The 15,081-nt window shown below is 49.7% G+C and overlaps 1 protein-coding gene across 4 annotated transcripts in view; it reads right to left on the bottom strand.

The window, feature by feature from the left end:
• Positions 1-14,919, bottom strand: part of BCKDHA (branched chain keto acid dehydrogenase E1 subunit alpha) — a 29,386-nt gene extending 14,467 nt beyond the window's left edge. For 2 of the 4 annotated variants that reach the window (XM_063658182.1, XM_063658183.1), the window contains exons 1-3: positions 14,781-14,909; positions 1,878-2,057; positions 1,685-1,771 (exon numbers count right to left, since the gene is read on the bottom strand). In XM_063658182.1, the coding sequence (XP_063514252.1) occupies positions 1,685-1,771; positions 1,878-2,057; positions 14,781-14,888 (375 nt within the window). In that variant the 5' untranslated portion in view covers positions 14,889-14,909. Of the gene's footprint in view, positions 1-1,684; positions 1,772-1,877; positions 2,058-14,780 lie in introns of all 4 variants that reach the window. The other 2 variants (XM_054462920.2, XM_054462921.2) reach the window with 2 other exon arrangements.
• Between the last annotated feature and the right edge of the window lie 162 nt (positions 14,920-15,081).

Here is a 15,081-nt window from a genome sequence, read left to right as displayed (position 1 = left end):
TCTCAGTTCCTGGGACGGGGCACATAGCCTAGGCTTGGCCAATCAGTCACAGTTATTGGTTCATGACAGGGTCTATGACCAAAGCTTGGCCAATGACTGCCAGCGCCAGGCCTTGTGCTGAACCGTTAAGGACCATTCTCTTTCCACTGCTAAGTGGAAAGGATAATAATTGCAAGGTGGATAGGGTCATCATAAATAATAAGAAGCTAATATTAAGTGGTAGCTAAATGCCAGTTTTGCTGTTCCCAAGGCCATTACATATGCCACCATCAAGCCTCACACCAACCTCATGAGGTAGGTGCAAATAAGAAAACTGAAGCACTGGCTGGGCGCAATGGCACTTTGGGAGGTGCCAAGTGGGAGGATCACTTGAGCCCAGGAGTTCAAGACCAGCCTGGGCAACAAAGCAAGATCCCGTCTCTACAAAAAGTTAAAAACATTAGCCGGGGATGGTGGTCCATGCCTATAGTTTCAGCTGTTAGGGAGGCCAAGGCAGGAGGATTGCTTGAGCCCAGGAAGTCATGGCTACAGTGAGCTGCAAGTACGCTACCACACAACAGCCTGGGAGACAGAGTGAGACCCTGTATAAAATAATAAAATAAAATGAAATAAGTAAAATAAACTAGGCCAGGTGCAGTGGCTTATGCCTGTAATCCCAGTACTTTGGGAGGCTGAGGCAGGCAAATCACCTGAGGTCAGGAGTTTGAGACCAGCCTGGCCAACATGACAAAACCCCATCTCTACTAAAAATATAAAAATTAGCTGGGTGTGGTGGCGGGTGCCTGTAATGCCAGCTACTCAAGAGGCTGAGGCAGGAGAATCGCTTCAACACAGGAGGCAGAGGTTGCAGTGAGCCAAGATCATGCCACTGCACTCCAGCTGGGCAACACAACTAGACTCTGTCTCATAAAATAAAATAAGAAATAAATAAAATTTAAAAAATAAAATAGAAAACTGAAGCACTGAGGTTTTAAACAACTTTCCCAGGACCACAGAGCTAGAAAGGGGCAAAACTAGGACTTCAGTCTTACAGACTTGCTTCAGAGCCTGTACCCTACACCCTTTCTGTCTGCCTCCTCTCCATGAGCCAGGTGCTGCCAGAGCCTACCACCGCTTGAAGAGAAAGCAAGCCAAGGCAAAGGAGAACAGAGGGAGAGAAGGTCTAATGACAGCTTTTGAGCCCCCTGGATCTAGCTGTGCCCCAAAACAGGACCCTCTGGATGTATGGTCATTGGAGTCAATAACTTCCCTCTTTGTTGACACTGGCTTGACTGGATCCTTGTCCCTGATACTAGGATTTATCAGGGGATCACAGCCCATTTCACATGGGCCTAGGGCAGTCCCCTGGAGCACTCTAAGAAGCACTGGGGACCCACCCTGTTTCTCAGAACTGTGCATTTCTAAGAGGAAGGGCTGTCAGGCCTTCTCCCTGCCCTCTCCCCACACAGGTGAGCCCCCAGCCAGGCACACAGTAGGTGTTTTTTAGTGATCAGGTCCATCCTTCTGCCCTAAGGCAGGACTGCTCTCACATTTTTCCTCCAGAGTCCCAAGAGAACCCTCAGAACTCTATGGAACTCCCCCTAAAAAAGAATCTGTCCTCCTTGGGAGCCATCCTTTGGCCCAAACACAGGTAGGGGACCTCAGGTAATTCCAGCCCCCCGCCCCCAGTCCTGTCGCCACGCACCTGCCGCTGAGACTCATAGAGGATGCGGTCCATGGTGTTAAGCAGTGTCATGCTCTTGTAGAGCTTCAGCACCTTCTCCTTCGGCAGCTGCGGGTGGAGGCACAGATAGACGTGGGGCGGTTGGGACCAGAGGGGAGACAGGCAAGGGGCCTGGGCGTGGGGGGCACGGGAAGTGGGGGAGGCCGCCTCTCACGTGGGGGTCCTCGCTGGGGTTGATGATCTGGCCTTGCCGGTCCATGACGCGGTAGATAGGGATTCCAGAGATGACGTTGGGCTGGATGAATTCCAACTTATCTATAAACTCCGCCGAGGCCCCTGGGAACTGGGGCTTGTCATCCAGAGATGAAAACTGCTGCTGCTGCCTGTGGGGGTGCTGGAGAAGAGAGCAGAGGAGACCGCCTGCATCAGAAGCAGCACCCAGGTTTCTGCTGGCTCAACCCCAGCGGCAGGCAGGTGGCATGGTGGTTGAGCATGTGGCCTCAGTGAACTCTGGGGCCTGACTCGCAGGGTCGGAGCCCCAACTCCAGCACTTTCTCACTGAGACACCTTGGGTAACTGACTACAACTTCTGTGTCTCAGTTTCCCCATCTGAAAAAACTGGGATGAAAACAGTAACACCTATCCCATAGAACTGTTGTGAGATTAAATGACTCAATAAAGTGGCTGGCAAGTCAAGAACTGGTAGCTATTACTATTCTCATTACCATAGGCCCAAACTCTTCATCCTGGCATTTGAGGCCTCCCCATTCCGGCCACAGATGCCCCCTCCTCTCTCTCTCCCACTGTGACCACAGACACACACGCCCACTGCAGGATGCCCTCTAGACATCCAGACCAGCTCTCTTCTGATCCCTATACCATACACCAGCGAAGCTACTCAGGACAGAGCTTAAGTCTTTGAGCTCTTAAGAGTCAGACTGCCTAGGTTCAATTCCCTTACTGCCTTTAGGAGGCCGAGGCAGGCGAATCTCACTTGAGGTCAGGAGTTCGAGATCAATGTGGCCAACATGGCGAAACACTGTACCCACTAAAAATAGAAAAATTAGCCGGATGTGGTGGCACATGCCTGTAGTCCCAGCTACTCAGGAGGCTGAGGCAAGAGAATCACTTGAACCCGGGAGGTGGGGGTTGCAGTGAGCCGAGATTGCGCCATAGCACTCTAGCCTGGTGACAGTGAGACTCCATCTCAAAAAAAAAAAAAAAAAAAATCCCTTAGAGGGTGATATGGCAAAGTAACTTCCCCTCTCCATGTGTCCTCTTCCTTGTCTATAAAAATGGAGAACTCCTCATGGAAATGAGAGGCTTAAACAAGATCATGTGAATAAAATGTTCAGCAAAGTATCTGTAAGCCACATAACAAATGCTCAAAACCATCTTAGCTATTCTCATTTCTCCCTCTCATCTCTGCTTGCTTTACAAGAAGGTCTCTTTCCCTATCACCTGATAAACTGCTACATACGCTTCAGTGTCCACTCTACTCTGGTCCCAGCTCCCTCTGCGAGCCCAGACTGACTCATTCAACAAATATTTGAGCACCTGACATGTTCCAAGCCCTGTTCTGGGTTCTGGGGACCTAAGACAGGCAAGATATCTGTCCTTGCTGCCTAGCAGGGAGGGCAGACACTGAACAAGTAACAATGACGGTGTTTCATATTATCCTATAGCAGAAGAAAGCGAGGGTAAGGCTTCCCTGGGGAAGTGATGTTAGAGCTGAAACCTGAGGGATAACCAGGAGGCAGGGAAAGCGCATTCTCAGCCAGGGGTATAGAACATGCAAAAGACAAAAAATGGCCAGGCACAGTGGCTCACGCCTGTAATCCCAACACTTTGGGAGGCTGAGACCAGCCTGGCCAACATGGTGAAACCCCATGTCTACCAAAAATACAAAAAATAGCTGGGCGTGGTTGCGCACACCTGTAATCCCAGCTACTCAAGAGGCTGAGGCAGGAGAATCACTTGAATCTGGGAGGCGAGGTTGCAGTAAGCCCAGATCGCACCAACACATCCCAGCCTGGGCAACAGAGACCCTGTCACACACACAAAAAAAGACAAAAGGCAAGGAATAGTGTGTCCTTCGTGGAAGACAGAAGGAGCTCAGGGCCTGGCAAGGTGGCTCATATCTGTAATCCCAACACTTTGGGCTCAAGGATTACTTGAGCCCAGGAGTTCAAGACTGGCCTGAGATCACATCTCTACAAAAAATTTTAAAAATTACTCAAGCATGGTAACATACACCTATAGTCCCAGCTACTTTGAAGGCTGAGGTGGGAGAATCACTTGAGCCCAGGAGGTGGAGGCTGCAGTAAGCCATGATCACACCACTGCACTCCAGCCTGGGCAACAGAGCAAGATGCTGCCTCAAACAAAAAAAAAGCTCAGAGGGGCTGGAGGAGTCCTGCAAGGACATCACACCTCCTCAGGTCGGATGAGGAATGGCTGAGAAAGCCCAGGAGACCTGTAAGAAGCCTATAAATGCTCAAAGGGATATGAACCCACTGGGACTCTTAGCTCTGGAGCTAGGCAGCCTAGAACAAGCCAAGGCGTTTCAATAGCTCCCCCTTATGAAGCACCTGCTATAAGCCAGCTGAGCCTCGCATGCACAAGCCTACTAACTCCTCGGGGAATTTGTGAGGTTGATTATCTGCCATTGTCCTTGAGTAGATGAGGAAACTGAGGCCTGGGGAGGTAAAATAACCTGCACCAAACCACAGATTTCAAAAAAAAAAAAAAGGGGGGGGGGTGCTGGGCACAGTGGCTTATGCCTGTAATCCTTGCACTTTGGAAGGCCAAGGAAGGAGGATCACATGAGCTCAGGAGTTTGAGACCAGCCTGGGCAACAGTGAGAAACCCTGTCTCCACAAAAAAATACAAACATTAGAAAGGCGTGGTGACACACGCCTGTGGTCCCAGCTACTTGGGAGGCTGAGGCAGGAGGACTGCTTGAACCTGGAAGGATGAGGTTGTAGTGAGCTGAGATTGTGCCACTGCACTCCAGCCTGGGGGACAAAGTGAGACCCTGTCTCAAAAAAAAAAAAAAAAAATTACATCAGAACTGGGCTTCCAACCTGGGCAAGGCTGAGATTCAGGCTCCTAGACGTCCATGCTCCTCACCCCAACTGCCCCTGCAGCCTGATTTTCAAACATCTGCAACTTCTCTTCCCATTACTCCCGGGATTCCTCTGAGGTCAGTAATGGTGGCTTCACTTCCCACAGATGTTAAAGAAGGGTAGGGTTTGCCACAAGCTGGATCTCACACATGCATGCTCAAATGTGTCCCTCCGTCTTCCTTTAACTGCAGTGAACAAGCCGTCCACAGTTCTAGCGGGGTAGCATGTTCAGTGTGTGTATTTATTTGCATTTGTAGTCGTGAGGAAATTACACTCCCAATGGCAGGGCAGATTCAGGCCTGGCAATGTCACCGCAGGCCTCCCCTTGTGAGGAGGAAACAGCCGGCCTCTTGCAGCACAGTGCTTCCCCCTTCTGAGTACCCAGCACAGCCAGACACTGACCTAGAAGATTCCTTTGTTTCGTGTCTGTCTCCCACACACACCACAATCCCAGGAAGGCAGAGACAGCGTCCAGGTTGCCTTCACAGCAGGCACTCAAGAGGGAATTCCTGAGTGAACGCATGAATGGGCGGTTAAGTTCCCTGGCTCTGGAGTTCAACTGCCCTGGGTTCTAATTTCTTAGCTCATTGTGCGGCTCTCTGCAAAAACACTTCACCTCTCTGAATTTCCTTATCTGTAAGAAGGCTGCAGAACACCACGTGAAAAGTTGCTAAGTTAACTCACACAAGGGGTTCAGCACCGATCTGGGATGTATTACATACTCAAAACTTGGTAAGAGAGAGAAAAACAAAACCTAGGAAGGTGAGAAGTGGGAGAAAGGGAAGTGACTACACTGTATGAGATGGGGAAAAGAGGAGCTGGGAAGAACTAACTGCACCTTAAAGTGGATTCTAAAATCAAACTGTGGCGATGTGCAGCGGCTCATGCCTGTAATCCCAGTACTTTGGGAGGCTGAGGTGGGAGGATCACTTAAGGCCAGTGGTTCGAGACCAGCCTAGGCAACATAGTGGGTCCAGCCTAGGCAAAGCCCCCATCTCTGAAAAATTTTAAAGTTAGCCAGGCAGGCTGGGCGTGATGGCTCATGTCTGAAATCCCAGCACTCTGGGAGTCCGAGGCGGGCAGATCACCTGAGGTCAGGAGTTCAAGACCAACCTGGCCAACATGGTGAAACCGTCTCTACTAAAAATACAAAAAACAGCCGTGCATGATGGTAGGTGCCTGTAATTCCAGCTACTTGGGAGGCTGAGGCAGGAGAATGGTTTGAACCTGGGAGGCGGAGGTTGCAGTGAGCCGAGATGGCACCATTGCACTCCAGCCTGGGTGACAAGAGTGAGACTCTATCTAAAAAAAAAAAAAAAAAAAAAAATTAGCTGGGAATGATGGCATGTACATGTAGTCCAGATACTGGAGTTGCGGGAGCCTGAGGTGAGAGGATGGCTTGAGCCCAGGAGGTCAAGGCTGCAGTGAGCTATGACTGCACCACTGCACTCCAGCCTGGGCAACAAAGTGATACCCTGTCTCAAAGAACAATAAAACCAAACTGTGGCCCCAGCAGATACTCTGGAGAAGGAGACTGAGGCACAGGGGAGACGGCATGCTGATGGAAGAGGACTGAAGGCTGAAGTCTTCAGACGGGCACTAAGAGGGGAGGCCAGAGTCTGAGAACAAACCACGGTGTCAGGGCAGGACTGTCAGCCTCTAGAGGCTGGACAGCTATCTTCACGGCATCCCAGTGTGCTCCACATACTGGAGCTGGGCCTTGGCTGTACCCTCCTCCCCTCTTTGCTGGGCTGGTGCAGATAACGGTAGTCTCCAGCCCCAGGGTTGCTGCCCCAATTCAGTGAGCTATGCAAAGGGCTCCGCGCTGTGCCTGGTCCTGAGGAAACGCTCCATAATGGGAGTGGGTGGCCAAATGCCAGCAGAGGAAGGATGCGACTCCACCCATCTGCCCCTCTAGTTTTTGGAAGGGGGTGGGGGAGTCTGTCTCGGTGGCCAGTGATTTACAATGGCAGAGGCTGCACAGATTTACACAAAGCTTCATGCCACGTCCTCTCCCACCATGCAGGAAAGCACAACCTGCCCGCTCTGGATGGTCTGGTCTGCCCAGGAAGTCTGGGGTGGCCCTGGTGGAGTCACTTGAAGGCACCATGGCTAAGCGCATGGACTCTAACTGAGCAGACCGCTGCCTGATTGTGTGACTTAAACTCCCTGAGCCAAGTGCAGTGGCAGATTCTAGCTACCTGGAGGCTGAGGCAAGAGGATCACTTGAGTCCAGGAGTTCAAGGCCAGCCTGGGAAACATAGTGAGACCTCGTCTCTACAAAAATAAATAAATAAATATATAAATAAAATTTAAGGCCAGGTGTGGTGGTTCACACTTGTAATACCAGCACTTTGGGAAGCCAAGGAGGGTGGATCGCTTGAGCCCAGGAGTTCAAGACCAGCCTGGATAACATGGCAAGACCCCATCCCTACAAAAAATTAGCTGGGCATGGTGGTGCACACCTGTACTCCCCAACTACTTGAGGGGCTGAGGTGGGAGGATCGCTGGAGCCCAAGAGGCTGCAGTGAGCCAAGATCACGCCACTGCACTCCAGCCTGGGTGACAAAGTAAGACCTGTCTCAAGGGAAAAAAAAAGAAAAAATTTTTAAAGAAAAACTCCCTGAGCCTCAGTTTCCTCCTGTGTACACCGAGGGTGGTATAAGTACTTATCTCAGGGGTTGTCATGAGGATTAACTGAGTTGACCTGTGTGGATTGCTCAGCCCAGTGCCTGGCACATAATGTTTCATAAACACAAGTAGTGAGTAAGTATTTCTCATGATTGTTCTTGTTAAACAGATACTGAACATTTGCTCCAAATCATGCCCTGAACTGAAGGCTGGAGACAGGGAGGGATGAACGACAAACACTGAACACACAAGTTATAATCAAGAGAGGTGATCTTACTCACATTCCTTCACCTGACTAGCCTAAAAAAACAAAAAAGTGTCAAGTTGACAGGTAAGCCAAATGAAAATACAGAAATAATATGGCTGGGCGCGGTGGCTCATGCCTGTAATCCCAGCATATTTGGGAGGCTGAGGCAGGTGGATCACTTAAGGTCAGGAGTTCATGACCAGCCTGTCAGGCTGATCACGACAGTGAAACCCCATCTCTACTAAAAATACAAAAATTAGCCAGGCATGGTGGCACGCGCCTGTAGTCCCAGCTACTCAGGAGGCTGAGGCAGGAGAATCGCTTGAACCTGGGAGGTGGAGGTTGCAGTGAGCCAAGATCGCAACACTGTACTCCAGCCTGGGTGACACAGTGAGACTCCATCTCAAATAAATAAATAAATAATAATAAATAAAATTAGGCCGGGCGTGGTGGCTCACGCCTGTAATCCCAGCACTTTGGGAGGCCGAGGTGGGCGGATCATGAGGTCAGGAGATCGAGACCATCCTGGCTAATAAGGTGAAACCCCGTCTCTACTAAAAATACAAAAAATTAGCCGGGCGTGGTGGTGGGCGCCTGTAGTCCCAGCTACTCAGGAGGCTTAGGCAGGAGAATGGCGTCAACCTGGGAGGCGGAGCTTGCAGTGAGCTGAGATCACGCCACTGCACTCCAGCCTGGGTGACAGAGCAAGACTCCGTCTCAAAAAAAAAAAAAAATAAATAAATAAATAAATAAATAAATAAAATTTTGGCTGGGCACAGTGGCTCACGCTTATAATCTCAATACTTTGGGAGGCCACGGCAGGCAGTTCACTCGAAGCCAGGAGTTCAAGACCAGCCTGGCCAATATGGCGAAACCCCATCTCTACTAAAGACACAAAAATTAGCCAGGCATGGTGGTGCATGTCTGTAGTCCCAGCTACTCAGGAGACTGAGGCACGAGAATCGCTTGAGCCGAGGAGGCAGAGGTTGCCGTGAGCCAAGATCGCACCACTGCACTCCAGCCTAGGCGACAACAGAGCAAGACTCTGTCTCAAAACAAAAAAAACAACAACAGCAAATAAACAAGTAAATACATACATACTCACATAAAATTTTAAAATAAAAAAAAAAATGGGAGATTTCAGAGAAGACAGGATGTATAGTGGTTACCCACATGGGAGGTAGGATGAGGGTCTCTAGGGTTAAACTGCCGGTGTTTGAATCTGGTTCTGTCTCTTTCCAGCCATGCAGCCTTGGACAGGAGTCAGTCTCTGTGAACCTGCGTGCCCTCGTGGAGATGGCATCCACCTCACAGGCTGGTGGAGAGGAGGGGAAAGCACCTGCCGCAGCTCTGGCAGGAATGCCTCACCAGCTAGCATCAGATAGTACCCCTCCAGGAAGCACCAGCATCAGATGGCACACCAGGGAAAGCTTCCTAGAGAAGGGGGAGTTGAGCTGAGGGGTCAGAACACTTCAGTCCTAAGGAACAACCAAGGCTCCAAGGCAAGAGAAGAAAGCCTGGTGCTCTGGGACCCTGAAGACTGGCATGGCTGCTACAGGTCAATCAGAGAATAACTACATGCTGAGGTGCCACTCAAAGCACTTTATTTACACCTATGTGCTCACTGAACCCATAAGGCATCCAGATGGGGCAGGCACTGTTATCACAACTCCATCAAAGACAGGTGGTAGCTGAGGCTCCACCTCAAGTTCTAAGCAACTTGTTCAGGTCCAGTGCATGCAAGGCTTTGTGGATGGTGCCAGTTAACTCCAAGTCCTCTGTATCTAGGGTAGCTAAGGCCACCCAAACCCACTCTCTCCTGAGCTCAAAGGCACTCTGCCCTCAAACAGAGCAAAGAGTTGAGCCCCCCTTCCCAGAATATCTCGTGAGAAGGGAAAGGCGTGCAGATTAGGCAGGTATCACTGTCCCTGTTTCACAGACAGAGACCTGGTGTTTGGGGTCTGGAATGCTTCTCTGAGGAAGTGTCATGTCAGCCATCATCTGAAGGACCTCATACCTACAAAGGCCTCCCGGTGGGAGGAGGCACATTCAAGGAAGGGAAAGATGGCCAGGGGGACTGAAGTGCAAAGAGGGGAAAGACAAGAAAAATCACCTGCCCGGCCACACATGGTGGCTGACGCCTGTAACCCCAGCACTTTGGGAGGCTGAGGTGGGTGGATCAGTTGAGGCCAGGAGTTCGAGACCAGCCTGGCCAACATGGCAAAACTCTGTCTCTATTAAAAATATAAAAATTAGCCAGACATGGTGGCACACACCTGTAGTCCCAGCTACTCACGAGGCTGAGGCAGGACAATCGCTTAACCCAGGAGGCAGAGATTGCAGTGAGCAGAAATCACGCCACTGCACTCCAGCCTGGGTAACAGAGCAAGACTCCGTCTCAAAAAAATATAAAACAAAATAAACCAATACTGGACTAAGAAGAATGTCGCAAGACTTGAATCTAAGCTCCATCCTTTCTCCTCCTGGCAGCCTGGTACCATGAAAAGAAACTGGGCTTTGGAGTCCAGAGCTCCAAGTTCAGACCTCACCTCTCTGAGCCTCAGTCTCTCCACCTGTAATAGGAGAGTACTACCAATAAAGGCCTTGCACTATTGGTGTATTAAATATAATAAAAAATTAGAGTTGGCATTGTAAACCATTCAGTGCCTCAAGATGTGAAAAAGGAGGCCAGGTTTCTTAACACAGTAGCAAGTAAGAGATGGACCCATATACACTTAGAAAACTGTAATGACCATCTCCATTCATCCCACAATACACACTGATATGGTTTGGCTCTGTCCCCACTCAAATCTCATCTTGAATTGTAGCTCCCATAATTCCCACATGTTGTGGGAGGGAGCCAGTGGGAGGTAATTTAATCATGGGGGTGGATCTTTATGTTCTCATTATACTGAATAAGTCTCACAAGATCTGATGGTTTTATAAAGGGGAGTTCCCCTGCAAGCACTCTGTCTGCCTGCCACCATGTAAGATGTGATTTGCTCCTCATTCACCTTCCGCCATGTTTGTGAGGCTTCCCCAGTCATGTGGAACTGTGAGTCCATTAAGCCTCTTTTTCTTTATAAATTACCCAGTCTTGGGTGTGTTTTTATTAGCAGCCTGAAAATGGACTAATACATACACTGAGTACCTACCACTTGGAGATACTGCACAGGGCACTGGAACCCCCAGACAGGCTGCCCCTGAAAAGCTGGGTCACAGAAATAGTCACTGATAATTAGCACAGACCGAGCTCCAGGGGCTTCCTGACTTCCAACAGGGTAGGGACTCTATTCACCCCACTAGCTAGGGTCAGAGAGGTGAAATGACTCTGCCAAGCCCAGGCCTGGGGTAGTGGCTGAGAAACTGACTCACGATTCCTTGACAATCTGAGTTTCCTTCCTCCTCCTTTCCCTGAGCACTAAAACATCTGCTATGATAAAAGAGACAGGAAGGGAGGTGAAAATCAGGCAAACACATCTGCAGGGCAGTAGGGTATTCAATGAAGGAGTGGGCAGAGCAGGGGCAAGAAGTCAGGACAAGTAAAGCAGCCCCACTCCTCCTTCCAATCCGACCTTCCCCAGTGAACCCAGTAATCCAATCTGTCTACAACTATACAGCCTCTCAACCTTTCCCTGACTATTTCTTCATCTCCACCTGGATAAAACTGCATCATCTTAGTCAGGCGTGGTGGCTCACACCTGTAATCCCAACACTCTGGGAGGCTGAGGTGGGTGGATCACCTGAGGTCGGGAGTTCGAGACCAGCCTGACCAACATGGAGAAACCCTGTCTCTACTAAAAATACAAAATTAGCCAGGTGTGGTGATACATGCCTGTAATCCCAGCTACTCGGGAGGCTGAGGCAGGAGAATCGCTTGAACGCAGGAAGAGGAGGTTGTGATGAGCCAAGATCGTGCCATTGCACTCCAGCCTAGGCAATAGGAGCAAAACTCCATCTCAAAAAAAACAAACAAAACAAAACAAAACAAAACAAAACCCTGCACCATGTAATATGGCAGCCACCAACCACTTGTGGCTATTTTATTTTATTTTGAGACAGAGGGCTGCTCTGTCACCTAGGCTGCGGTATAGCGGCGCGATCTCGGCTCACTGCAATCTCTGCCTCCCAGGTTCAAGCGATTCTTCCGCCTCAGCCGCCCAAGTAGCTGAGATTACAGGCACACGCCATCACACCTGGCTAATTTTTTTTTATTTTTAGTAGAGACAGGGTTTCACCATGTTGGCCAGGCTGGTCTCGAACTCCTGGCCTCAGGCAACCCGCCCACCTTGGCCTCTCAAAATGCTGGGATTACAGGCATGAGCCACCGCACCCAGCCCACTTGTGGCTATTTAAACTTAAACTCATGATAATTTAATAATATGGCCAGGCAAGGTGGCTCATGCTTGTCATCCTGCACTTTGGGAGGCTGAGGCAGGAAGATCGCTTGAGTCCAAGAGTTCAAGACCAGCCTGGACAACATGGCAAAACCCCATCTCTATAAAGATTTAAAAATTAGCCAGGTGCAGCCAGGCGCGGTGGCTTATGCCTGTAATCCCAGCACTTTGGGAGGCCAAGGCGGGCAGATCACCCTAGGTCAGGAGTTCAAGACCAGCCTGGTCAACAGGGTGAAACCCCATCTCTACCAAAAATACAAAAATTAACTGGGTATGGTGGCGCATGCCAGTAGTCCCAGCTACTCAGGAGGCTGAGGCAGGAGAATCACTTGAACCTGGGAAGTGGAGGTTGCAGTGAGCTGAGATCGAGCCACTGTACTCCAGCTTGGGTGACAGAGCAAGACTCCGTCTCAAAAAAAAAAAAAAAATTAAAAATTAGCCAGGTGTGGTAGCACGTGCCCTGTGGTCCCAGCTACTTAGGAGGCGGAAGTGGGGGGATTGCTTGAGCCCAGGAGGTTGAGGCTGCAGTGAGCCATGATCACACCACTGTACTCACTCCAGCCTGGGCGACAGAGTGAGACCTTGTCTCAAAAAAAGAAAACGCTGGGTGCAGTGGCTCATGCTTTTGGAGGCCAAGACTGGCGGAACTTGAGGCCAGAAGTTTGAGGCCAGCCTGGACAACATGGTGAAACCTCGTCCCTACCAAAAATACAAAAATTAGCCAGGCATGATAGTGCATGCCTGTAATCCCAGCTACTAGGGAGGCTGAGGCAGGAGAATTGCTTGAACCCGGCAGGCAGAGATTGCAGTAAGTCAAGATCATGCTGCTGCACTCCACCCTAGGCGAGAGAGTGATACTCTGTCTAAAAAAAAAAAAAAAAAAGGAAAGAGAGGTACAGAAAGAAAGAGAGAAAAGAAAAGAGAAGAGAAAAGGAAAGGAAAGGGAAAAAGAAAAGAAAAGAAAGAGGGGAGGGGAGGAGGAGAGAAGGAGAGGAAAGAAAGAAGAGAGAAAGAACAGGTGGGAGAAATAAAGGGGAAAAGACAATAACTCTAAAATAATACAAATTTAAAGATATATGAATAAAAAGTAGGGACTTCTTCCCTCCCCACTCTCCACCAAAAATGAAGTAGGGGAAGCAAGAGGAAAGGTAATCAGGCTATTGAGACAGAAGAGAAAGATTTAATCAGCCATAAATGACCTTTCCCTAGCGTGCCCCAGTCCTGCCCACCTCCCGCCCCACTTGCCCAGCCAATGGGCCCCTGGGACTGAGATCAGCTGTGGAGGATATGAACTGCTCAAACAAACAAACAAAAAAAGCAAAAAGGTCTCCAGCCCAAAGGCAAGAGACTGCCCTACCCACACCTTGCTCCTGCAGCCCTTCTGTATTTACCTGTTTCAAGTGACTCCGTTCCTAGATACCTACTACGTCCTACTTCTGGCCCATCCTCTTCACCCTCCTCCCGTTTGTTCCCTTACCCAGAGCTTCTTTCTACAGATTCCATCTTCCCCTCCTTATGGATTGGGGATCAGAGGATCAGACTCAACCTCACAATATATTTTCAGATTTTTTTCCCCAGGGCCTCACCAATCTAGGCCTTCCCAAGGTCACCCCTTTCTTCTCCCCATCTCCAAGGTTAGTTTCTGTCCCTTCCCTCCACCCTCACTATCAACATTCCTATTGCCCTTAGGATGTGCCAGGTCCAGTCCTTAGCATTTTACATATTAATTTTTCACAGCCCTATGAGGTGGCCACTGTTAATATTTTAGAGAGGGAAATTAGCTCCATAGATCCAGAGAGGTGCAGTCCGTTGCCCAAGGCTACATAAGTGGAAAGCGGCAGAGCAAGGACATGAATCCACCCATGTAACCACTACTCTCCTATCTGTCAACTGTAGTTCAAAGCTCTTCTGCAACCCATTGCCTCTCCCCGTCTAAAGATAGGCTTCCACCTAGGTTTTGTGCAGTGTAATCTTGCCCTTAGCAGCATCCACCTGAAGGGATTGTGACCCTTTTGACAAGAAACAAAGCCTTCTCAAGTGTTTCTAAGAAATGTGGGCAAAGTGCCCTGTCTGTACCTCTCCCTCCTTTTTTCCCCTCATTAATTCAACAAACATTAATCGTCTCCTCTGTACAGTGTCCAGAACACACGAATTCCCTGTCTTGATATTCGATCAAGAGACACAGGAATCAAACACATTTTTTACACAATTCATTTTAAAATCAGAATTGTGGCAAAGGAGCAAAGAAATACAAGGCCCTATGCAGCCTGTGACAGGGACCTGTTCTCTTCTTTCTTCTTCTTGAAGAGGGATCTTTGCCCAGAAGAAAGTCCCTCCCTTACAAGTCAGTTTCATTCTCCAAACCCTGAGGGAGAAGGTCTTGCGGTCTTCCCCTGTCCCTCCAAGGAGCCTCCCCTGAATACCAGTGGCAGCTAATAAGGAACCCCCATCCCTCTCTTCAAGTCGTCTCTCTCCCTCAGGGCCCACAAAGAAGTTGCAAACGGGTTTTTTCCTCTCCTAAAGAAGTGGAAGTTCTTTTCCTCTCCTAAGGAAGTAGCAGATCTTCCCTTCGGTGTCTTCTCCAAGGGGTCTCCCACTCTTTTTCCTTTCTGTGACAGCCCTTCCTTCATATCCTTCAGGGACCCCACACTCTGAAGATAGCCTTTACATCCCTAATCCCCTTTGGGAAAACCGCCTGGGGCCCAGGTACTCACAGATCTAGCCAGTCCCCGAGCCCCAGGCCGCCGCAGCAGCAGGAGGGCAGCCTGGCTCAGGCCACGGTTTGGCCGCCAGACCCTCGCTGCAGCGATCGCTACGGCCATCTTGGCTAACAACCACTCAGCGGCCCGGCACTCACGTAGGCTACATTCGGGGCTGCCCCTTTATGTGCCTGACGCAAACTCCAGCACCATCTGACAAGAAACCCACCTTCTTCCCGTTCTGTTGTAGATAGAATGCACAGAGATTTGGAGAAGAAAATCTATCTACCCAAAATTTTCTCCAATCGCCTCATTG

The sequence above is a fragment of the Pongo pygmaeus genome, chromosome 20, assembly GCF_028885625.2.
Source record: "Pongo pygmaeus isolate AG05252 chromosome 20, NHGRI_mPonPyg2-v2.0_pri, whole genome shotgun sequence".
Taxonomy (NCBI): Eukaryota; Metazoa; Chordata; class Mammalia; order Primates; family Hominidae; genus Pongo; species Pongo pygmaeus.
This window is presented reverse-complemented; position numbering and strand designations above follow the sequence as displayed.